The sequence below is a fragment of the Papaver somniferum genome, unplaced genomic scaffold, assembly GCF_003573695.1.
Source record: "Papaver somniferum cultivar HN1 unplaced genomic scaffold, ASM357369v1 unplaced-scaffold_137, whole genome shotgun sequence".
NCBI lineage: Eukaryota > Viridiplantae > Streptophyta > Magnoliopsida > Ranunculales > Papaveraceae > Papaver > Papaver somniferum.
The window spans coordinates 21,460,928-21,483,547 of record NW_020622934.1 but is presented as its reverse complement, the minus strand read 5'-3'; the positions used below and the strand labels follow the sequence as shown (position 1 = coordinate 21,483,547).

The 22,620-nt window shown below is 35.8% G+C and overlaps 1 protein-coding gene across 1 annotated transcript; it reads right to left on the bottom strand.

The window, feature by feature from the left end:
• Window positions 1-15,551: 15,551 nt before the first annotated feature.
• Window positions 15,552-17,100, bottom strand: LOC113334682 (basic 7S globulin 2-like). Its single transcript, XM_026580879.1, has 2 exons — window positions 16,905-17,100; window positions 15,552-16,685 (listed from the first exon to the last, which is right to left on the bottom strand). Exons 1-2 carry the CDS (start codon window positions 17,098-17,100, stop codon window positions 15,571-15,573), a joined length of 1,311 nt encoding a protein of 436 aa, XP_026436664.1. The 3' UTR covers window positions 15,552-15,570.
• Window positions 17,101-22,620: the final 5,520 nt, after the last annotated feature.

Below are 22,620 nucleotides of genomic sequence, written 5' to 3'. Positions count from 1 at the left end.
CACAAGGATAAAACGATTATTAATTGGATCCTCTTTTACCGAAACAAGTATTGTGCACACCAAAGATTATGAACTCACAAATCAGAAATCTTCAATATCTTCTTCGTCTTCAAATCTTCTTAGATGTTCAATATAAACCTGCACACAATCACTTGAATCTCATGTGATCAATCACGCACAGAACGGAGTCTGTTAACAATGGATTATCACAAGATCGTCTTTAAAACTAACAACAGTCTAAAGATCCATGTCGAAACTCTGAACTAGTTTGGGTGAATCTTATATCAGAAGATAAGATTCTCAAGCATAAACAAACTAGGTGCAATCATATTTCAACCACCATTAGTCAATCAAATCAATCGGAAAAAAAAAAGATAAACCGCAATTATCTAGTTTCCCACCGACGGTACACGCTAGAGCTTCTCAATCCCAAAGAAGACTTTAAACTGAGCGGCCATAAGATATTTCGCCTAATTAGGTTACTCTCCTCTCCGAATAGGCGGCTACACCAGTAACAACAACAAAAGAGGAAGTCTGTTGGTACGAAGGATTAGTTTGCTAGAAAGGAAAACTTCAAGTATTTATAAACAAGGAAGTTTGGACACCAAGGAAATTCCAAAACCGAAAATATTCTCAAGATATTCATTAAAACACAAATTCGGTTTCCATAATTCCTGGAAATGCTCTGTCCAAAATAATAATCGAAATCTCTCGGAAAATCTAATTAGTAAATGCACATTACTAATTCTTATATTTCCCTACAAAATGAAATTAATAACCTTAATTAAAAGATTCTTAACTTACTTATGTTTCGATCCTAGGATTTTCTTCCTTTAGATATTAAGGAATAACTTTGAACAATTAAAGAAATAAACATTCACAGCACGTGTTCAAAGTATGTCGACATCCTTACTTTGTAACTTACTTTGTAAGTCCCCTTTTACACTTAAACCTTGAAACCGATTTGACACACTTCCAAACAAGTTTAGAATTGGTTCATCTGACTTTCAAGAACTATGCGATTGATCAAGCAAACATTCAATCACAATCATGGGTTTAACGGTTCTACCAAAACAAGTTTCGGTTCTACCTCCATGTGAGTATTGTGCATAGTCACACTAGCTTTCCAAAATTCGGTTGATTAGGTACTAGGATCGGTTCCTCACATATATATGGTATCTAACTTATATGTGTTGCACATGTCCATAGGATCGGTTCCCCTTTGCCTAAAAACGTGTTCCACATGTTCCTAGGGTCGGTTCCCCTTTGTGATATATTGCACCTCTTACTAGGATCGGTTCCCCTTTTCCAAATTTGGTCGGACAAAACACAAACCCGATCATACCATCTCAGGTGATTACTTAAGATCGGTTTCACTAATAAAATTCATAACAATACATAAGTCAGGCCTTTGAGAATAGTTCTACTAAGAACACAAACAAGTTGTGAGCGGTTATACTCAATCACACATATTGGTTGTTCATAAGATACGCAATGAATAACAAAACCAATAACACCCGGCAATTTCCTTTTCGGTTCAAAAACAAGTTTATGAACTTACTTCCTTAGAACACATGTAAAACATCGTTCCCTAGGATGAAATCCTCACCTCATACCCATACATAATCACAATAGCATTCAAATGATTATGGTGATGTCTTATCTACAAAGTTTAATGGTTACGCAATAACCCTCGTATTGTATTCCTTAATACTATGTCTATCTAGAGTTCAAATATGCTTCGCAGTTTTGTTTCCAATATGCATGACTTGAAAGATACGTTAGGGAATGAAACGGTTCAAGTCAAATATCACTAACCTCAAGTGGAAGGATGATTGTTGTCGTTGTAGATCCTTGCTTCTTCACATCTTCAAGACTTCGCAATACTTGTAATGTCTCATATCCTAATACTTTCAAGCTAACCTATACGAAGTTGACTCTAGTACATAATCAAGCGACTCTTAACATGAGTTTTTATTCACTAAAATATGACAACCAAACTTGACATACCAACGTTTGGTGGGTTCAACCGAGCTGTGCCCTAGAAAATAGTTTGTAATTGTACCCCTAGAAGTACCAACAAATGAATAAGATATATTTCATAGTTTGTAACTGTACCAAGAATAAAATAAGAAACAGAAATGGGTTTTATCAACCAATTACCAAATAATGCAGAACGGAAGCGTGATAAAGAACTGATAGTAAAAGTATAAGAGTTTGTAGAGAGTATCTCTGTATTTAATTGATAACGATATTATTGTACTACATTGAACTTGTCTCCAATTTATAAAGAAAGCTTGAACTCTATTTCGATGAACCGTTACTTGCAATCGAAGTAATTTAAAAAATAAATCACTTCTTAAAATAAATAAATTTAAAAAATAAGAATTACCTAAAATAATAATAATTAATAATAGAAATATAAATTCTAAATCTTATGGATGTCCTATATCAGGCCCGCCATCTTGAAAAGAGTTCGTCCCGAATTGACAAAATACCAGAAAACGCGTGCTGCGTCGTACCCGCCATCTTGAAAAGTATTCGTCTTCGAGTTCACCAAATATTGTAAACGACCCTTCCAACAATATATACTTTGAGTATGTGGAAGACCGTACAATTGAGCACCATAAAATAGATCGTTGGACACAAAACTAATGCCGATGTAGGTAATAATTGGAGTAGTAATTATCTCGTAGTATTTTTGACCAAAAAAGTATTCTTCCTTAATGGTCGGTCTTCAAGAACAGAGATATTAAACGATTCACAAGAAGATAATAATGTTTCATGTGTTGATTTTGGCGAAACTTCTTCAACACTATCCGGGCGAATAATTTGTTGATTTTGAGCGACGTGACAATTTGGATCTGCTTCACCATCACGATATTGAGGAGCATCATTGTGATTGTTCGTATGATTTCTCCAATTGGATAAGATTGATTTAATAAATTCTAATTGACGTTGAGTTGCGGCTTGAGATTCTGCAAGTTGACGTTGTATCACGACTTGATAATTTGTAAGTTGACGTCGAGACATTACGTGCAATGTCTTCAAAACTAGTAATTAAGGTTGTTTTTCTCCATACCAATCATGATGAAATACAGATCAAAACGAACGACTGTCCTTTTTTAAAAAAATAAAAAGATGATGCTAATTAAATAAATGGTATTGGATATGGATTGTTGGGATGTGGGATGTATGGGTTTGGAATAGCCTAATAACACTAAGGTGGAAGAGGAGTTAAACATGAATGAATACGATAGGTGGGCTATAATTGGCTTGATTGATGGGTTTTCGGCCAAAAATAAACTATTGGCAGAAAATGGAGATGGCTTAATGGTTGAAGATGGTAGAAAAACAAAATTAATGGCTTTTTTTCTTTTAGAGAAAAATAAATTGACAGATTAACAGAAGAGATACGGAGATCTCGATAGGTAAAGGTGACGAAACGGTAACGAAAATTTATAAGAAAAGAATAAGAGGACCGGAAGCCAAAGCTCTAGATGCCACTTACAGGAGGTTAGTCAATTGAGATTTGTGGAGATATTGAAAGAATTTTAGAGACTTTTGAAATCTCTTATTAGTCAATAGAGAGATTTTCAAAATCTCAAATAATCTCTGTTATTGGATCATGACTTTATTAAAGTCTTCGGAATTCTTTGTTATTGGATTTGGAATTTGAAATCAGTGACTTATGATTTTGAGAGACTTGTAGAGACTTTTATTACAAAACACACCATAAATGGCTAAAAAAAAGTCTCTCCTAAGAGCATCTTCAACAGAAGGTGCAAAAAATCCTTTTTGAGATGGTTTTTAAGAGCATCACCATAGATGGTTTTTAAGATATGAGGTCCTAAATCCTTTGTGGCTTTAATTTAGCCATTTTATTTACTGGGTCTACACATTGAGTAAACTTAGGACCTCATATCTTAAAAACCATCTCCAACAGTAGAGAATTTTTTAAGAAAAATAGTGAAAATTATGACGTGGAGGTGGAGCCGGAGATGTAGATAACACTTTCTTGAACACCTTCATATTTAGTAATTGGTCCCTCCTAGTTTGTAAGACCCTACTACTGGAGATGGATTTACGCCAAACCAAGGTCTAAAATCCTATGTGTCACTAAAATAAAAAAGATTCATTTTCTATTGGAGATGCTCTAAGTAGGTGATATTTTGAGAGATTTTGTTCTTTCTATTTTCTTTAAGGATTAAATATCAAAATATTAAAAACAATAACCAAATAAGCTACAATTAAATTCGTAATAAATGAAAAAAATTGTTATCTTCCAAAACCCAATAAGTTTACTAGAGAATCAAATCCCTTCTGTTCATCTCGTTTTGATTTTATTGGCAAAATGGTTACAATTTCTGTTAGCCATGTATGGACTAATACATTTTCATTGAAATATTCATTTCGTAAAATAAATAAATATATTTTTTATCTCATGTGTGTAAGCTAAACTTCATATATGTTCGATTGTGTCAATGAATCACCATAATTCCTTGAAAATCCTTTTGAGAGTCTCTGAAAATTTCCAATCTCATGGAGAGTCACCCAAAATCTCTTGCATAAAATGTCTCTACTAATCCGAATTGACTAACCCCGGGACAGAAGCATAAACAAAGAATTGATAGTAAAAGTAGAAAGATTTTGTAGAGAAAATCTACATTTTTGATTGATAATAACATTATTATACTACATTGAACTCGTCTCTTATCTATAGAGAAGGCTTGAACTCTATTTCTTGGAACCCTAACTTGGAATCTAAGTAAATTTAAAAATAAATCACTTCTTTGAATAAATAAATCTTAAAAATAAGAATTACCTAAAATAATAATTAATAATAAAAATATAAATCTTAAATCTGACGGATGTCCTACATCACCAAATTAGAATGAAGGATTCTTAGCGATGTGCATATCTATTCAAATTTAGACAAAAAGTTTGTGGGAGTGAACGGGGAAGTTTTCTCCTCCATAGTGATATATATTTATATACTCATATTTAATTTTTTTAATTTCAAATTTAAATATTGAAATAAAAAATTAATCAAGTATTGTAAGTGACATTGAATATGGACGTATAGGATTTATGAGACTTACACCAAAATATCTTCTGTCACAGAGATGTGATATCGAATATGAACATGAGTTTGCGACTTAGTTATCTACACATCCCTATCTTTGGAGGTTCTTTTAGAGGACGTAATAATGCATGATTAACATTTTTCACCTAAACGTGAACCGAAAAAGGCAGAAAAATAGATAAAAAAACTAGATCCAACCAAATCAGATAAAAACATATATATATATATATATATGTATATCACATTAGTCATTTAAAAGGTTGGATATTATATATCTCATATTCCTGAAAATGTAGTAAAACTAGAGTTCAAGATGTCTTCCATACCAACCACGTAAGAAGCACATCACAATCCATTGGAGATTCTCAAAAGGGCAGTACATAATTCGATTTTATAACTCAAGTGTCAGTTCTCTAGTTAGCAATTCGACGAATCATTCGCGAATTATTATGTATCAAACGCTTCCAACCAATACGCACGTCCATTTGCAACTCCGAGTCCATTACTTGCATTTTATCAGCTTCCTGAACTATTCGCGATTTTACGTTCCGAATTAGGAGTAAGCGTATTAATTCGAACACCAATTTTGGGCATGCCTAAAACTTTCAAGGCATACAAAGGACTAGTCCTAACTTGGGTGACCTTATAAAGGGTACCCTATGGGGTGGTTCAATTACCTATATGCCCTTAAATTCTCTAAATTACTACTAATCTATCCCTATCCCTAATACAAAAACCTATAATCAATAAACCAAAATCAGTTTCATATCCCTAACCCCTTCTTCTTCCTCCTCCACAACAGCCAAACCCTTCTTCTTCCTTTTTTTTTCATCGTATCATCGCGGAAATTTAATCGTCGATTCGTGAAAATTTAGTCGAAGATTAAACTCATCTATATAATGGTTCGCCATAAGCCAGTATCTCGTTCTAATCGAGCGATTGAACAACCCATTGAAGAAGAAGAAGATTTAGAGAGTGAAGAAGAAACTCAAAATCAACCACAAAATCAACCGGAAGAAGAGATTGAAGAAGAACCAACTCCACAAATGAGAATAAGAAGGTTAGTTTTACAAACCCATCTCGTATTTGATGTTTTTGATTGGTTTGATTGATTTAATTCGTCAAAATCATGTTTCTGCGGCGGTTACAGGGTATGGTTCGGCGCAAAACAAATCTTAGATGTGCGCCGAGCTGTTCTTGAAACTGAACCCTGAAAGTGCATTTGAACGGCTCGGCGTATATCTTAAATCCGTTTTGAGCCGAACTTGGTGACACAGAGACTTATATTTAGGATCAGCTTATTCGATGGTGTTAGTTTTGTGCCGAATATGTTTTGTGAATTTCAGAAATTTTGCATGTGCGTAGGATCGGCTTGTATGGTAGTATTAGTTTTGTGCCGAATAATTGTTGTTTGAATTTTAGAATTTTTGCATGTGTATAGGATCGGCTCATATGGTAGTACTAGTTTTGTGCCGAATAAATGTTTGAATTCATAAGTCTAGATTCGACTTATTCGATAGTATTAGGGTTGCGCCGAATATCATTGTTAAAATTTCATAAATTTTACTAGTGTGTAGGATCGGCTTATTTATATGATATCATGTTGCGCCGAATACATGTTTGAGTTCATAATCATAGATTCGGCTTATTCGACGGTGTCGGTTGTGAGCCGAATATATAGGATCGGCTAATAATTTTGCATGTGCGTAGGATCGGCTTGTATGGGAGTATTAGTTTTGCGCCGAATAATTGTTGTTTGAATTTCAGAATTTTTGCATGTGCTTAGGATCGGCTTGTATGGTTGTATTAGTTTTGCGCCGAATAAAGGTATCGATTCATAAGTCTAGATTCGGCTTATTCGATTGTATTAGTGTTGCGCCGAATATTATTGTTAAAATTTCATAAATTTTACAAGTGTGTAGGATCGGCTTATTTATATTATATCATGTTGCGCCGAATACATGTTTGAGTTCATAATCATAGATTCGGCTTATTCGACGGTATCGGTTGTGAGCCGAATATATGGGATCGGCTTATAATTGTTTTGTGGTATGATTCGATCCACTCTCTGTGTAAGCTAATAAAAATTTCAAAACATGATTCGGCTCATATGTGTTATTTCGGGTAAGCCGAGCCTTCTTATTTTCTTACAAGTTTTTGGCTTTCCAAATCTCTTTGTTGTTCGAATTAGTCTTATAACTTTCATACTTGTGTCAGGACCAATGCAGCTACAAAGAGGAAGAAGATGGAGGTAACACCTTCTACTTCTAAAACTCCCGATCCTAGACGAGGAGGTAAGAAAAAATTGGGAGCGGGAGGTAGAGGAGGAACTTTAGAAGAAGTAAGAATTGAAAGACAAGTAAGAATTGAAAGACAAGAAGAAGGAATAGCTGAAGATGAAGAAGTTTATGATAATCAAGAAGTTCATCAAGAAACACAACCCCAAGGAAAACCCAAGAAAGACAAGAAAGGTAAGAAGTTGGCAGAACCCGAGAAACAGAAGAACGATGATGATCGACGGATCACTGGTTTACACATTCCTGATGAAGATGACGTAATTACACCTCGATCAGATGGTTTGCCTCATGGTCTTCCGGAAGATGGAGGAAATGTGTTGATTGGTTATGCCGATTCTTGGGCGAAGAGAATTTATGAGACTCCTGATCACAACCGTGCAGTCCGAGTATTGAGACACCAGAGGGCAGCGGAATGGAGTCTTGATGAAGAGGTTCCTGAGGTGATTGCTTACGTACAAGCCAGTGCTTTATGGACTGCTATCAATTATGGACATAAGGAATATGATAGTGTGTCGGCCTCTGCATTTACCGAGCGCTTTTTTCCAGAAACTTACACATTTCAATTACCTTTTGGAGAGATGTCAATCACTCCTGATGAGGCTAGTAAGATTACAGTTCTTAAAGCAAGGGGTGTAAGTGTGGATGCTGGTTTTTATGACATGAGTTGGGATGAGCTATACAATTTGTACCTGGAATGCCTTGGTTTGGGTTCAATGAAAACTGAGTTGGAGTTTTGTCGATCAGTTAAAGATGTCGATACCGTTTTCATACCAGGTGGCAGAAATAAGAAGAATAAGAAGATCAAGTTGACTAACTTGAAAAGGGAGTTTGAGAACACAAAGGAAAGAGTCACACAAGGTTTGTTGATAATGGATCCCGTCAAAGTGAAGCAAACCGGAACTGCCTACTTGCTTTATACTCTTGGTAGAGACATCTTTCCCGACACTACCGGAAACAAGGTAAATGCTAATTATCTCCAATTGGTAAAGAATCTTGAAACTTGTAAAAAGTTTGCTTGGGGAACGGCTACGCTCGCTTACCTGCTGGACCAACTTGCCACCGCGTCTAGGTTGACAAGTACAAACATCGGAGGGAACTTCACTTTGCTCCAGGTAACTTTTGGGAGTTCAGAGTATGGTTCGGCTTATAACCATAAAACTTTTTAAGCCGAAGTTTTTTCTTACTTGGTTCGGCTTATAATACTTGATCCATATAAGCCGAACAGTTCTCTGAGTTTGCAAACTTTAGTCTTACTTTGATGTTTCCAAGTAAAACTTGTTTCTATCAATTCAATTCCTTTGATTTTTTAATGTGGTTCTTTCGATGCAGGTGTGGATATATGACCATTTCCCAATTTTGAACTTGCCCAAAGTATTTGAGAAAGATGTCGATTATGTTGATACTGAGCCAACTGCAGCACGGTACGCGTACGAGGACTCCAAGAAAAGGAACAAAAAGAAGTTGGTGGCAAGTTTGAGAGAGACGTTAGACTGTCTTGGTGTTGATGATGTCGCTTTTCAACCATATGAGAATGAAGATGAAGAAGATGAAGTTGTTGAAGATGAGGATATGCCGGTAGGTATGTATCATGGTCCATTGTGGTATCCCGGTGGTTATGTTATATACGATCCTAGGCGAGTACTCCGTCAATTAGGATGTTTCCAAAAGGTTCCTTTGTTTGACGAGAAATTCAGGTTGTTACCAAAGAGTGGTAAGGGAACTAAAAGCACCACTTCATCTTGGGAACCAAAGTATGATCCTGATCCCACCGTTGAGTTTTGGAATAATTTAGACAATCACACATTAGATGCGTCCAAGTTAACACCTTTACTTGATGATCCATGTGAAGAGGATCCGGGCTATATGGATTGGTATAACCAAATTTCTCATCCCTTCATTATCAATAAGAAAAGGCAAAAGATATCTGATAAGGGGAAGGCGAGGCCAATCAAGATCACCAACAAGTCTACTTCCGAAGATGTAGTCAAGGCTTTCAAGGTTATGGTAAGAATGACTTCACTTTATACTGTTTTCATATATTAGTTATGGTAAAAATGTCTTCAACCTCATGGTTATAAGTTGTTCTCAAATGAAAAATAGGTTGCCCCGGGTAGGGAGATGTTGAAGAAAATGAAGGCCAAACTTGGTTGCAAAACAACAATGACCATGAAAGAACAAAAATACCTCATCGACAAGTGGGATGCAATCATCAACAAAGGACAAGGACCCGAGGAACCCGAACAAAGGCCTACCACTAAGAGGTCTCGACAAGTTGGTGAAGGTACAAGCCAAGTTGGTGCTACCGTCCAACCCGGTAATGATGCGTCGGAAGATGAAGACCAAGGTGGAAGAAGAGGTGGTCATGGAACTAAGAAGAGGGGTCGTGGTTAAATTCCCTTTTATGTACACTTTTATGGTACACTTTTTCTTAAGTTTTAAGTACACTTTTATGGTGTTGCAAACACCTTTTCTTTAAGGTGCTGAACTTTGTTTTTAATGGTGCTGGGATTGGGTTATGGACACCGTCAATTTCATGTTTTAATGAATAGCTTAACAGTTATGTGCCGAATTTACAGAGTTCGGCTTATCCTCTAATGTTAGTTACACGCCGAATCATTTGTCCTTCAGGTTCGGCGCATTCGATAATCACATTATGTGCCGAACTATGAACATTTACAGGTTTCGGCTTATACGATATCCTCAATATGTGCCGAACCGCGAACAATATTTTAACCCAAAAATTAACAAATTCATGTTCGGCTCAGACGATAATCATATTATGTGTCGAACCTTGAACATAAGAGGTTTCGGCTGATACGATATTTTCCATATGTGCCGAACCAGTAACAATATTTCAACCCAGAAATTAAAAAATTATGTTCGGCAGATACGAATTTGGATATGTAAGCCGAATTAGTAATGATTCTATTCCGGGCTATTCAGGATGTTGTTCGGCTTACTATGAAACTTTCATATAAGCCGAACTAGTGTCTAGCAAAAGGGTGGGAATTGGAAATTATAGGTTTGGCGCATGCAGTAAACAGATTCAGTAAGCCGAACCGTTCATCAATTGGTAGATTCGGCTCATAGATGTGAGCCGAACCTCAACCTGTTTCGCCGAACCATGATTCATAATCTAAGAAATCAGCCATTTGGGAATCATTGGTGTAGTTGATATGTATTTTCCTAGGTTTTTTAGATGATATATGACCCTCCTCATCCTCCATTGAATCAAGAATTATAATTTTATCACTTTCTCCTTCTCTTTCTCTCCTTCTTAACCAAACCAAAACTTTGATTTTTTTTCCTCATATTTTTCATCTAAACAACTCTTATAATTCTGAAAATTATCTTAATCTCTAAACAAAATATTTAATCACTAATCAAGATTATTAACACTAATACGTAAAGGGCAGATTTGCCATTAAAAAAAATTTGGGTTAAGGGGTTATCTGATTTTGCTATTCAACAACCTTTTTTGTCTTCATTCAGTATGCCTTGAAAGATTTTGGTATGCCCAAAATTATGGTTCATTAATTCGGTCCATTTAGTTTTCATAAAACACCAACCCTGTAGCTACTGGGCCTTTTTAATACCATTTTGTAGGGCCCAATTAGCCTTCCCCTTTTTAATACGTTATTAGGTATATTTCTATGCACAAGGTTAAAAAACAAATGTTTGGCATACGAAGTCGCATGGCAAATGAACTGCGCTACTATGAAAAAATCACTGAGGGATAGAGTTACTAGTGACAGTTATTGTCGGCAGTGCTGGCGATATTATGAATATCGCTGGTGTCATAGACCCTATCGCGTATCGTTGGCGATATTATGAATATCAATCAAAAACTATTTTGCAACAATTATTTCTCCCTGTTGGTTCCTACAAATACGTCCTTGTATTTCTTCAAATTACTCACACCTACTTATACATATATTTCGCCCATTTCTCTATCTATATTCTCAATTTTAAATTTCATAATCATCAATGGCGAGATCCAATAAAAAGAGGAATCTTATTATGAATTAGTTTAGATTATAGCAAGAAACGCACCAATGGAGGTTACAACAACTTGATGATGAGGAAAAATTATTTCAACACTCTGATGCTTGTACATTCGGGCAAAATACCTAGAGTTCCATACGCAAAAGAAGTATTCTCAAGAAGATATACATATCGAGGGAGGGAATTTTACCACCAGAAGTTGATTCCCGATTATTTTCTTCCCAATTGTGTGTACTCTGATCAAGATTTCCAACGTCGATTCCGCATGCCTCAGCACCTGGTGAAAAATGTTAATGATGAGCTGTGTCGAGTAGAACCTCAGATTAACTATCAATTTGATTGAACAAAAAGTTATTTCGGCTAAGGATTCTAGGTTATGGAAAACAAGCGGATGCGAACGATGAGTACCTTCGTATGGGTAAAACAACTTCATTCACTTACCTTTCATTGTTTAACGAAGTAATAATTAATCATTTTTGTTCAACGTATTTACGAAAACCAAACAAGGAAGGTGTTAGACAAATTTTGAGGGAGAATGATGGTAGGGGATTCCTAGGAATGCTAGGTAGTGTTGGTTGCATCCATTGGGTATGGCAGGGATGCCCTGTTTATTGGGTCGGTTAATATAAGGGTCATTATTCGGAACCAACTGTTATCCTGGAAGCTGTTGCTTATTATGGTTGTTGAATATGACACGCTTTTGTGGTCTTCCGGGTTCACAAAATGATATTAATGTTTTTTCACAAGTCGCCTCTATTTGAAGATCTAAAGTATGAAATTTCTCCCCAAGTCCATTTTACAATCAATAGCCATCAGTACATTCATGGGTATTATCTTGTGGATGGTATTTATCCAAAATGGTCAATCTTGGTTCAGTGTCACCGCCAGCCCCTGCCGATGCATTGGGCCATTCATACCGGCATTTTAACGAATGCCAAATGGCGTTGAGGGAGGATGTGGAACGTTCTTTTGGAATTTTGAAGAGGAAATTCACTATCATTTTTTCGGTCATGTCGTGATTTAAGTCCTCGTGAAATGCACAAGATTATGCTCCCTTGCATAATTCTCCATAACATGGTAATTCAGGAAACCCCTCACGTTAAGGAGTGGACTAACTATGAAGATGAAGATCTGAGGCCTGAGATTCAACCACAAAGAGATCGACGTTCCTGCAAAAAATTATGGGCAAATGACTAATTATATTCAGAACTAGAATCTGTATGAAAGTTTAAGATAAGATCTGAGAGTGAATCTTTAGGCAGAGTATGAAAGAGAGGGTGGGTGTAATTATTTAGTTATATATTTTAGTTTAACCATTTAATTGTTAATTTGTTTGTAGTTTTTTTTTCAAATGTTAAGTTAATGAGTAGTTATACTTATTTAAATAGACTGCAACAACATTTAAAATTAATCATCTTTTCATTTCAAACTAATATTAAATAGAATGCAACAACAACATTTAAAATTAAAATACAACATTTGAAATTAAAACTTAAATTAATACATCAATTATATAGAGGTACTACTAAATCCAGCTTGTTGTTCAATCAGTGCCTGAAGCCTACCAAATTCGACTTGCCACAGATGTTTTTACTGGGGGTTTATAATTGAAGTGTCGGCTTGAAGAACGTTATTCTTGTCATAGTCATTTACGAATTTTTCTTGAGAAAGACGATTTTTTTTAGTCTCGTTGTTTTTAAATTTCCTGTCAACCGCTTTTTGCTTCTCGACGGTCTTCTGATTCCATAAACTCCGTCAAATTAAAACCATCAGAGCTTCCTCATTCTTGAGTTAATTTCTATCCAGTCTTGCATTGTTTCTCCCTAGTAATTTTCATTTACTACCATCATTGAGAACTAAGTTGACATTTGGGTTTGTCGTGATATCTGGTGAAAAATTGGGACTTGATGAACCGGGTGAAAATGGTTAAGAATTTTGTGATGAGGGAGAATATGGTGCCCTTTCAGGTACTTGTTGATTAGTTGTTAACACGTCTGGATTATATTTATTTAACACTTTCAAAATATGATAACAACTTTTGAATTGGAAATTTTTGTTGTTTTGGTGATGCCATTCCGTACGAACCTGTCTTTCAATATCATCATCCATTGAACCACTTTCCCAACCTCTGTTGACTTGCATTATTGCAGCAACATAAGAGGCAACTTCCTTATAGATCGTGAAGTGTTGTGACAAGCCAATCGCATCACGATCATTGGTGTTCGTGGCGCTCTTGATAACTCAAAGATATGTTATCCCACATGGTGTTACCATGCTGATGTGCACCATCGACACGATTTTGTGTAAAATAAACATAACTACGACAAATACATTCACCTTCTATGATGTTGAATTTTACACCCGAACTTTGTTGTTTTTACCTTTACCTCGATTTTGAATCCATATTACAAGAAATAAAGAAGTGTAGAGAAGGTGTGATTAGTTAATATTGTTTTAGATTACAAGACCATTGAGAGATTAAGAAATTTTAGAGAAATTTAGAAATTCTGGTGTGAGTTGAAATGAGTTTGAACTTGGGTTTTTATAGTGGGGGGTAAATTGTAACCGATGGATGAGGAACTGCTGAGCGATGATCTACTCAGGAGCGACAGCATGACTATCGATGGCGATGTACTGACCAACGAGCGATCGCATGACCATATAGTGATCGCATGACCAACGAGCTGTCGCTCGTTAGACACTCGGTCGTTTATGCCTAAGTGGTATATTTGAAACTTAGACACATTTTTTTGCCACTTTGCCATACCCATACTGGATGCTAAAGTCGCAAAACAAGGTGGAAGCATACCAAATTAAAGTTTAAATTTCAGAAATAAGTGTGTAGATAATTTTCATATAAAAACAAATATCTAGAGATTTTATATTCAGTTCAATTATATTATAGCATAATATAAGATAGTATATATATATATATTTTGATGATAATATCAAAACAATAAGAAGAACAACACAACAAAGTTACTTCGCAACTCAGCGAAGAACGGAAAAGTTGGATATGAAGTCAATTGTTGTATAAATGTGAACAAAAAATAAACAAATTTGGATTCCTATTTTAATAAAAGGCACAAGAATATTATGGTATTACACCGAACAAATAATTTATATGTTAGTTGGTCCTATTGGAAACTTAAATTTTTTATCATCTTATAAATTTAGTGGTGCCACTAAATTAGTACACTAGCCCAAGTTGGGATTGACAAAAGAAAATATTATTTCGGGTTATCCTGATATTTTTCATTTATGAGTCACTTCATAGATTGATGCAGCTACAAACCCCTGATGTAAAGTTCTTTGCTTCTTTCTTTTGTTGCCAATGATGGTTTCAAATCCTTGGCTGCTAAGATTCTTATGATTGGTTGCAACAATTTTTAGAAAGATTTGCTTTATAAAGTTAGGTAAAATTCCATAACTAATAAACCCGAGTTCAAATTTGACAGCGTAATCTGAGTATCCGACCCTTCCAAACTTTGGAAGATAAATAAAAAGAAACCAATTACACCTACCACCCATCCTACCCGATCCGCCATTTAATAAGTCGAATAGTATCTTACCTGCTTAACGACGGATAGGGTGGCGGGTAAAAATGTTCTTATTCGCCATTCAACAGGTAGGGTGGTGAAATAGGCCATATCCTACCCACCTTCCCCAATGTGCAGTCTTAGAAAATCGAGATATTAACTTCAAATGACCTTCCGCTATCGTTTAGATAATGCAAATTTGAGAGTTCCTAAATATTAGATATTGTGAATTTAAGAGTGGTAGGAGATCCTCCCCCAACCACCAAATACTATAACTACCATCTTAATCACGATCATAAAAATGTAAAGACAATCGAAACATCAGTATAACAGGTAAGACCATTGTTACGACGAATCAGTGCTTGATTCTATGGGAGCCACCTGTAACAAATGAAGGGGGTTAAGTGTAATACTATAGGAAAATCGAGGGCTTATGAAAAAATCAAACAACAACGTCACCAGTAAATTGGTGCCATCAGCCGTGTCGCGTTGAATATTGAAGAACCATTTTATTTTATTTTTGATTAGAAACTAGCGTAGAATTTTATTCAAAAAATGAGTTATACAAATTACATAAGCAAACACATTTTATCTAAGAAAATAAATAAACCTCATTTGTGATTGATGAAATGTTTAAAACACTTTAGTTGTTGAAAGCAGAGCAAGCGACTTGTCTCGATCCAAACAACAACGACGAAGTGAATCCTAGTCTCGATCTTGGAATATCAAACTGTAAAAAATTATCCTCCAATTGATATCCACCGATAACAATGGATGTCTTGGCCTCAGACCCTCCATCTACGAATCCCAAACACGAAACACCATTTTTAACTTTAACCATCGAGTTAGATCCGAAAATCCTCCAAACAACTCTCTTGTTTTGCAACACAAGATCTATCGATGGGACAACAGCTCCAGCTCGTGTATTCACCATGTTTTCCGTACTAAAACATACGCCGAACGGACTCACTGAAGCTACTCGAGAAATATTCATGGCTTTGGCGTGTTTAATGTAAGCGCTAGTAACGGCATTGTAGATCGATGTTTCCATAACAGTATAAGGAGTCACTGTGCTGATTTTTGTTCCTCCCAGTCCATCTTTCTTGAGGGACAGTATCCCTCGTTTTAACAAGATTTTTCTACCGCCAACCTTGATTGATTTCACCCCAATGTAATACTCTGGGGATTTCTCACCTCCTGTGGTAGCACTAACTGGGTTGACAATGAGGGGGGTGTATGTGAATGAAGTCGACAGATCCATTCCAGGTTGAGCCATGTAAGGACCATCGCCGAAAATTATAGCACCTTTTGATGATGACAAACACATCGCGAATTTCCGAGGGAATCGAAATGCAAGTGAAAACTGCGAGTGTAATCCGGTTGCGGAACGTCCGAGGCCAACGATTCCTTTAGCACCGCCGGCAAGTCCTGCTACAAGAGAAGTTGGTGCACAACTGAATACTAATCCACGAACCGTAACATCCGATCCATCTGTTGATTTCACCGTCAAGGAGTCGGAACCTACGTCGCCCGGGCTTTGCCATTCACTTACTGAATTATACGGGAAAACACTGCAAGTGTGGTTACTGCACCCTGGACGAGGAGTGCCGTAGCACTCATCGAAACATCCACTGGTTGGTTGACCGGCGAGCTTGCATTGGACGGACTTACAGCGGGCTGAACGATAAGATGATGACTTGTAGTCATCTTCACAATCAACCCATGTGAACTGACCACCTAGATCGACATGCAGTAAGGCTTACTGAAACAATGAGTATGAAGAATAGAATTGATATATTCAATCTTGGTTAAACTCTTACGATTACAGAGAATATATAGATGCTGTACATAGCATATAAAAACAACTCAAAAGATATCATACTGTATACATCTAATATCTTGCCTAAGATACGTATATACTCCCTGAATGATTATAACAGAATATATGCATAATATATAGAGTATATTTCCTAATACTTACTCTAACTTTTGGGGTTCTTTGGAATATATGGGTTAGATACTGAAGTGTCGATGCGTCTTTGGTAACGGAAAGCACAACCCCGTGAGGCCGGGATGAAGATGAAGGTAACTGAGCATTCGAGTGAGAAAGCAATGAGATGATCAAGGAAAGGAAAAAGAATGGAGCAAGAGAAAAGGCAAATGAGGAAGCCATGAATATGGTTAAGGATAAGATCTAGCTATCTGAAAATGTGGATAGGAGATTTCCACTGGAAATGAGATGGATACTTGATGAAACCCATGGCAGCTTTTTATACACCAAATAATGGATTGATAAAATAAATATATAAAATATAGAGTAGACTGTGTTTTTGACCAGTGATTGCTCTTCGAAGGTCGAACAGCCATCACAGAATAGACTAATTAATATCACGAGGACTACTCAAGTCTTTTCCTGGCAGTTACCTGATTAGTTATGTAGTAGCCGACAAGGCTCGTTTCCTTTTTTGGTTTTATCTTTTTTTTGTTTATTTCGAAAGCAAATGTATACTGACAATACTTAACAAAATAAATTATTTCTTTTTATTTATTTCTTGGCCTTGGCCCTATAGTACTAATAATACTAATGGGCTTATGAAGATCAGAGAACTTTTTCTCAAATTTACATCAGTGCCTCAGTGGACTTCAATTTTGTCAAGAAAGATGCCAACTGTTAACTTATCAGTTATCACTACTACTATTGAAGAGTCCTGATTGGTTGTGCTATGAATTTGGACCCGTACTATTATTATTTCACGCAACTGTGGCTCTGAGAGACCAGTGTCCGATTAATCCGCACTCTCACTGTGTAATTGACAGGAAGAATGTGCGGCTGATGGATTGTGGAAGATAACAAGGAGAAAAATCTGAATATCCTCCAACAATACCAGTACCAGTAGTGATTGTCGGTTGCTATACTATTTACCACTGGTCGACGACTTGTCCCTTCAAAATTTACTGCCAACAACCTATTTATACTATCATAAAGCAAGCTAATCAGGAACCACGTTCTAGTACACTCGCTTCCTATCCCTCCACCAGGGAGGAGATCCGGGGTCGAATCCCCTTAGAGTTTAGAGAAAATAGAGTTAGGTGTTGGGCCTAGGAAGGTCGTCGTAAGCCAGGCCCATTTCAAAAATAGCAAGCTAACCTCAGGTACTGCACATGAGCTGGGAAAATTAATTTTGTTTCTACATTCAACCACTGTGTCCGGATAAATGGGGTACAACTGTACAAGAGTAATTTAAGGGAATTGAATTTCCATATTAAATTTACTACACTTTTTTATACCAAAAGGCTAATCATCCCGAATTACATCAAAGAGACACTTAAGTTGCTAACCCCCAATACTAAACTCCCGCAAGGTAAAACATACCTGCGATTGCTATATGGTTGCAAAGTATTCGGTATGGGAGAGTTTAACATATCCATCCGAGTAATGATATCCTCAAAATCTTAGAGCTAATACTAAGATTTTTGTTAGAGGGAGAACATAAATGGATACGAGGAGAACGAAAAATAGTGGTCAACTCGGTAATTAGAACAGATGTATATTTTTTTGACTCGGACCAAAATACCATTACTGACATACATTTTCTTCACATGCCCACCACACAAAACATCTGTTAACCTAATCTAGAGAAGTATCTTCAACTCCACCACCACCACCAAGACTAACCTGTTAATTCCGTAGGTTTTATCAATACCACAGTGGCGTAACATCTCGTGACTTCGATGATTAAACTTCTCATGTCCATTTATCATAGCTTAGTAGGGAATAGGGATTAAGAAATAAATTTGAACTGACACTACAAAATAGAAGGTCTCTTGGGACGGCCAAAAAGCGTCCCAAGAAGCCCTAAAACCGTCCCAAAAAGCATTTGTGACGGTTTTGTGTCCGTCCCCTATTCTACCGTAACTAATACTTTTTTGTCATACTTTCTTTTAGGGACGGGCTAAAAATAGCCTTAAATTAATTATCCCGTGACCTATAGGGACGGTCAGACCATGAACGTCCCAAATAACCATCTCTAAGGACAGTTTTGGAAAAATGGCCATCCCTAAAAGCCACCTGTTTTGTAGTGTGACATGTCTGATCTAGCATAAAACATTAACGTTGCCAGATAGCTCCAAGGCCGTAAACAGTCCCATATATAATTAATCAACCATTCCTTCCTCTCTCAAAAATATTGCTTTATCACCTTCCTTTAGCCAATTATATTTGCTAAGGAATCTGTATACCTAAGTCCCCTCTTTCTCCATTATGTATATGCTTTCTGGTCTGCACATAATCTTTAAGGGTGATGACGGAGTTGACAGTGGCGGTGGAGGTTTCTAGGGAACAGGGGTGAGTTTTAAAAGTTGTTAATGGGGTGTGTGTATTAGGGTTAATTTAATTTGAGTTAGAAAAATATAATGAATAGGTACTATCAATGAGTTGAATACGATCAAATATAATGAATAGGTACTATCAATGAGTTGAATACGATTTTCGTTCTCCTCGGATCCGTGTTTGCTCTCCTTCTAACAAAAATCAATATTAACGCCTCCCTATTATCAATTATGTGAATAAGCGGAAGTTTTATAAGAACAAAAGATATACGAAGCATTTGGTCATTGTTATTTACATAATGGCTTGCATGGTAGCACACCGGATAACCCCTCTGGACTCCATCTTGGTATAGGTATTTGAAAATTTGACATACCTCTTCTTCTTTTTCAGTTTTATGGTCACATCTAGTCTCTGCATTTTCGTAACATGATCGAAAGCTAATTGAGATCCTCTGATTGTTCCATCTATTTTACAGTATCATGAATATCCTCTAACTCCAATGAGTTCTCCTGCAAAGTCAAAGACAGTGAGAGCTACATAGTTGACTGATTTAATAAAGTGGTAAAATATTGTTCCTTCACTCAAACTTGTGAAGATTCGTCTTGGACCTAAATATGATTTAAACTGGCATATAGTTAAAGGATGATAACAATATTAAGAGAAACTGGAACTCATGATTTCACCATAAATGATAATCAAGTGATGCATATAATGATTCTTAGCAATAATATCTCTTTTATTGACTCTGTTTCTTTGTAAAAAAAAATAGATTAGTAAAGCGTTAACTGTAAATCATAAGCATGGCGCATCAAACGATCTAAGTCTAAACATTCACCATCAAACAAAAACTAATTAATGAAAATCAATTAATATTAGTGCAAAAGGTCATAAAGAATCAAATATAGTTACCGATCTATTGTGAAATATGGCTTCATCCATTATCCCGGAATTGGGTTTAGCTCATCATGTTTAGAACATTCTCAAAAGATGGAAACATAGCTTAAAAGTGTTCGAAAAGAAGAAAAGAAACAAAACGGAATAAAACGGCTAAACTACTACACTTATAAGCGTTGCAGATTAACTGTTATAGAGAAATAACACTGCATAGGAACGACAACATTCTTCGGTTGAAGAAAACAACACGGGTTCTGCGACAGACTTCAGTTGTCTTGTGTTATTAGTCTTCCTCTTTTTTTGCACAATCAGAAGGCTCTGCAACTTTTCCTCTTTACGAAAATCTGGTAGTCGAGCACTTCAGTATCCAGTGACAACAAGAATTCTTGGGATAACAGAGCTTATTGCTATTCTACGGTTGGTGACAATTTATAAATTGAACAAGGAATAAACAAGTATTTTAATTAAGTTTATGTTCAGTGACAACGAAGGATTCCTTAATCGTTTTTCATCTCATTGCTTTCAATCAATCTTTATTATTTTATTTTATTATTTATTTATTTACAACCCTAAAACCCCGGTTGTTTACTTTATAACAACTAAAATATCACTGCTCTTTGCGGGAACGAACTCTTTTCCATTATATTACCAGTTAATTGTGTGAAAAGAAGTAACTAATTTGTTGTGTAAACGACGCGCATCAAATTTTGGAACCGCTGTCGAAGAGCAATTGATAGCTTTTAGTTAGTTTATTTAGTAATTTTGTTTTGTTTTTGGATTTTGCTTCAATTTTTTTATCGTTGATTTTATTCTTTTTTGTGTTCACAATTGATTATTAGTATTCATAAACCGTCTAGAACGAGGGGATATAATCTATAAAAGATTTGTGTATAATTTATTATTTTTTTATTTTTATTTTTAGGTTTAGTTAATTTTAATCCTTATAATTTTTTATCATCTTCATGGTTCCATTTGGAAATAACGTGTATGGTGTACAAGATAAATCATATCATAGTGGTAATCAATTTAATTAACACTAGTCAATATGGTTTTCAATCTCAGTCTTATGATAATTACCAACCATACCAGGGGTACAATCAAAACCAAATTTTTGGCCATGATCAATCCCCAAGGGAACCTTTTAATATTCTAATGCATATCAACAACCTTATGACGGGTATGTGTTAGAGCATTGCTCGGTCGAACTCACAAGTGTTGTTATCTCCAGCTTATTGTCAACTTTAGTTAATCAAAATTATATCTTGATTTCTAGTCTACATTTAGTCAAGTCTCGGGTTAGGAGAGAAGTGTGTAGTTGAGTATCGAATATCACTGCGTTCTACCGTTTGAAGGCGAAGATCAAAAAAAGCTCTGGAGAACTTCTTCAGCAAAGGTAAGTGAAGACTGAACCACCTATTTCTCAATTTTCCACCTTTCTATCTATGGGACAATGTCACATGACTATATTAGACACTCATGCATAATAGAAATTTCAAGTCAAGTTTATCTTGTTAATTGTTCTCTAAATATGATAAGCTTAAGAAAATTTGTTCATACTTGATTAATTTGATTAAGAACTATTTATTGTTTATGACTTAAAGTATGATTCAAGATTTAATCATTTGAAAATATCCTGGAACATTGATATGTGCCAATGTTGTTATTCGGGAATGTTTCTAATCAATTATTAGAGACATATAGAACTACTGTAAATCTAGATACATGACAGTATGCATACCAGTCCACATACTGGGAGAACTATTATAAGTCTGGATCCACAGTACATGTTATAGTTCGGTAGCGAATTTTTGGTATGCATACCCGGTATCCATACCATATAAAGTCTGTTGACTCGTGAACCAGGAAGGTATGCATACCTAGTATGCAAACCGGAAAAGATCTAGTGGTTTCTAAATCTAAAAGGTATGCATACCCAGTATGTAAACCATAAAAGATCTATGTGTTCCTGAACTCGTTTTTGTCTTAAGGGTATACATACTCGGTACACGTACTATGACAAAAATATTCACGAACACGTATACAGTACACGTACTTACCCTTCGAATATTTTCAGATGCATCAGAATTATTTCTGTGAGATAATCGACATTTAAACAACTCTCTAAAAACACTATCTAGACATGATTGATCACATTTGTGACTCAATATTAAAGTCTTATATGAAAATGGCTAAGCTTATCATATACAATTGTCTAGTTTCAGCTAACCTTTTATGAACAAGTCATTATATTAACCATAGTATTTATTCTGGGATCTTAATCTCAAGTCAAGTTTTTCATCTAACGATGATTATTGAACGCTTAATTCCAAAGCTACCTTAGCTTAAATCTAAAGCAACCTTGAACTTGAAAGTCTATATAAGGAGAACCTCAAACAACTAGGATCTTTGAATCCGTGACTCTATTCTTGTGTGTCCTAGTTGTAAACTAGAGTCGACCTATCCTTCAAA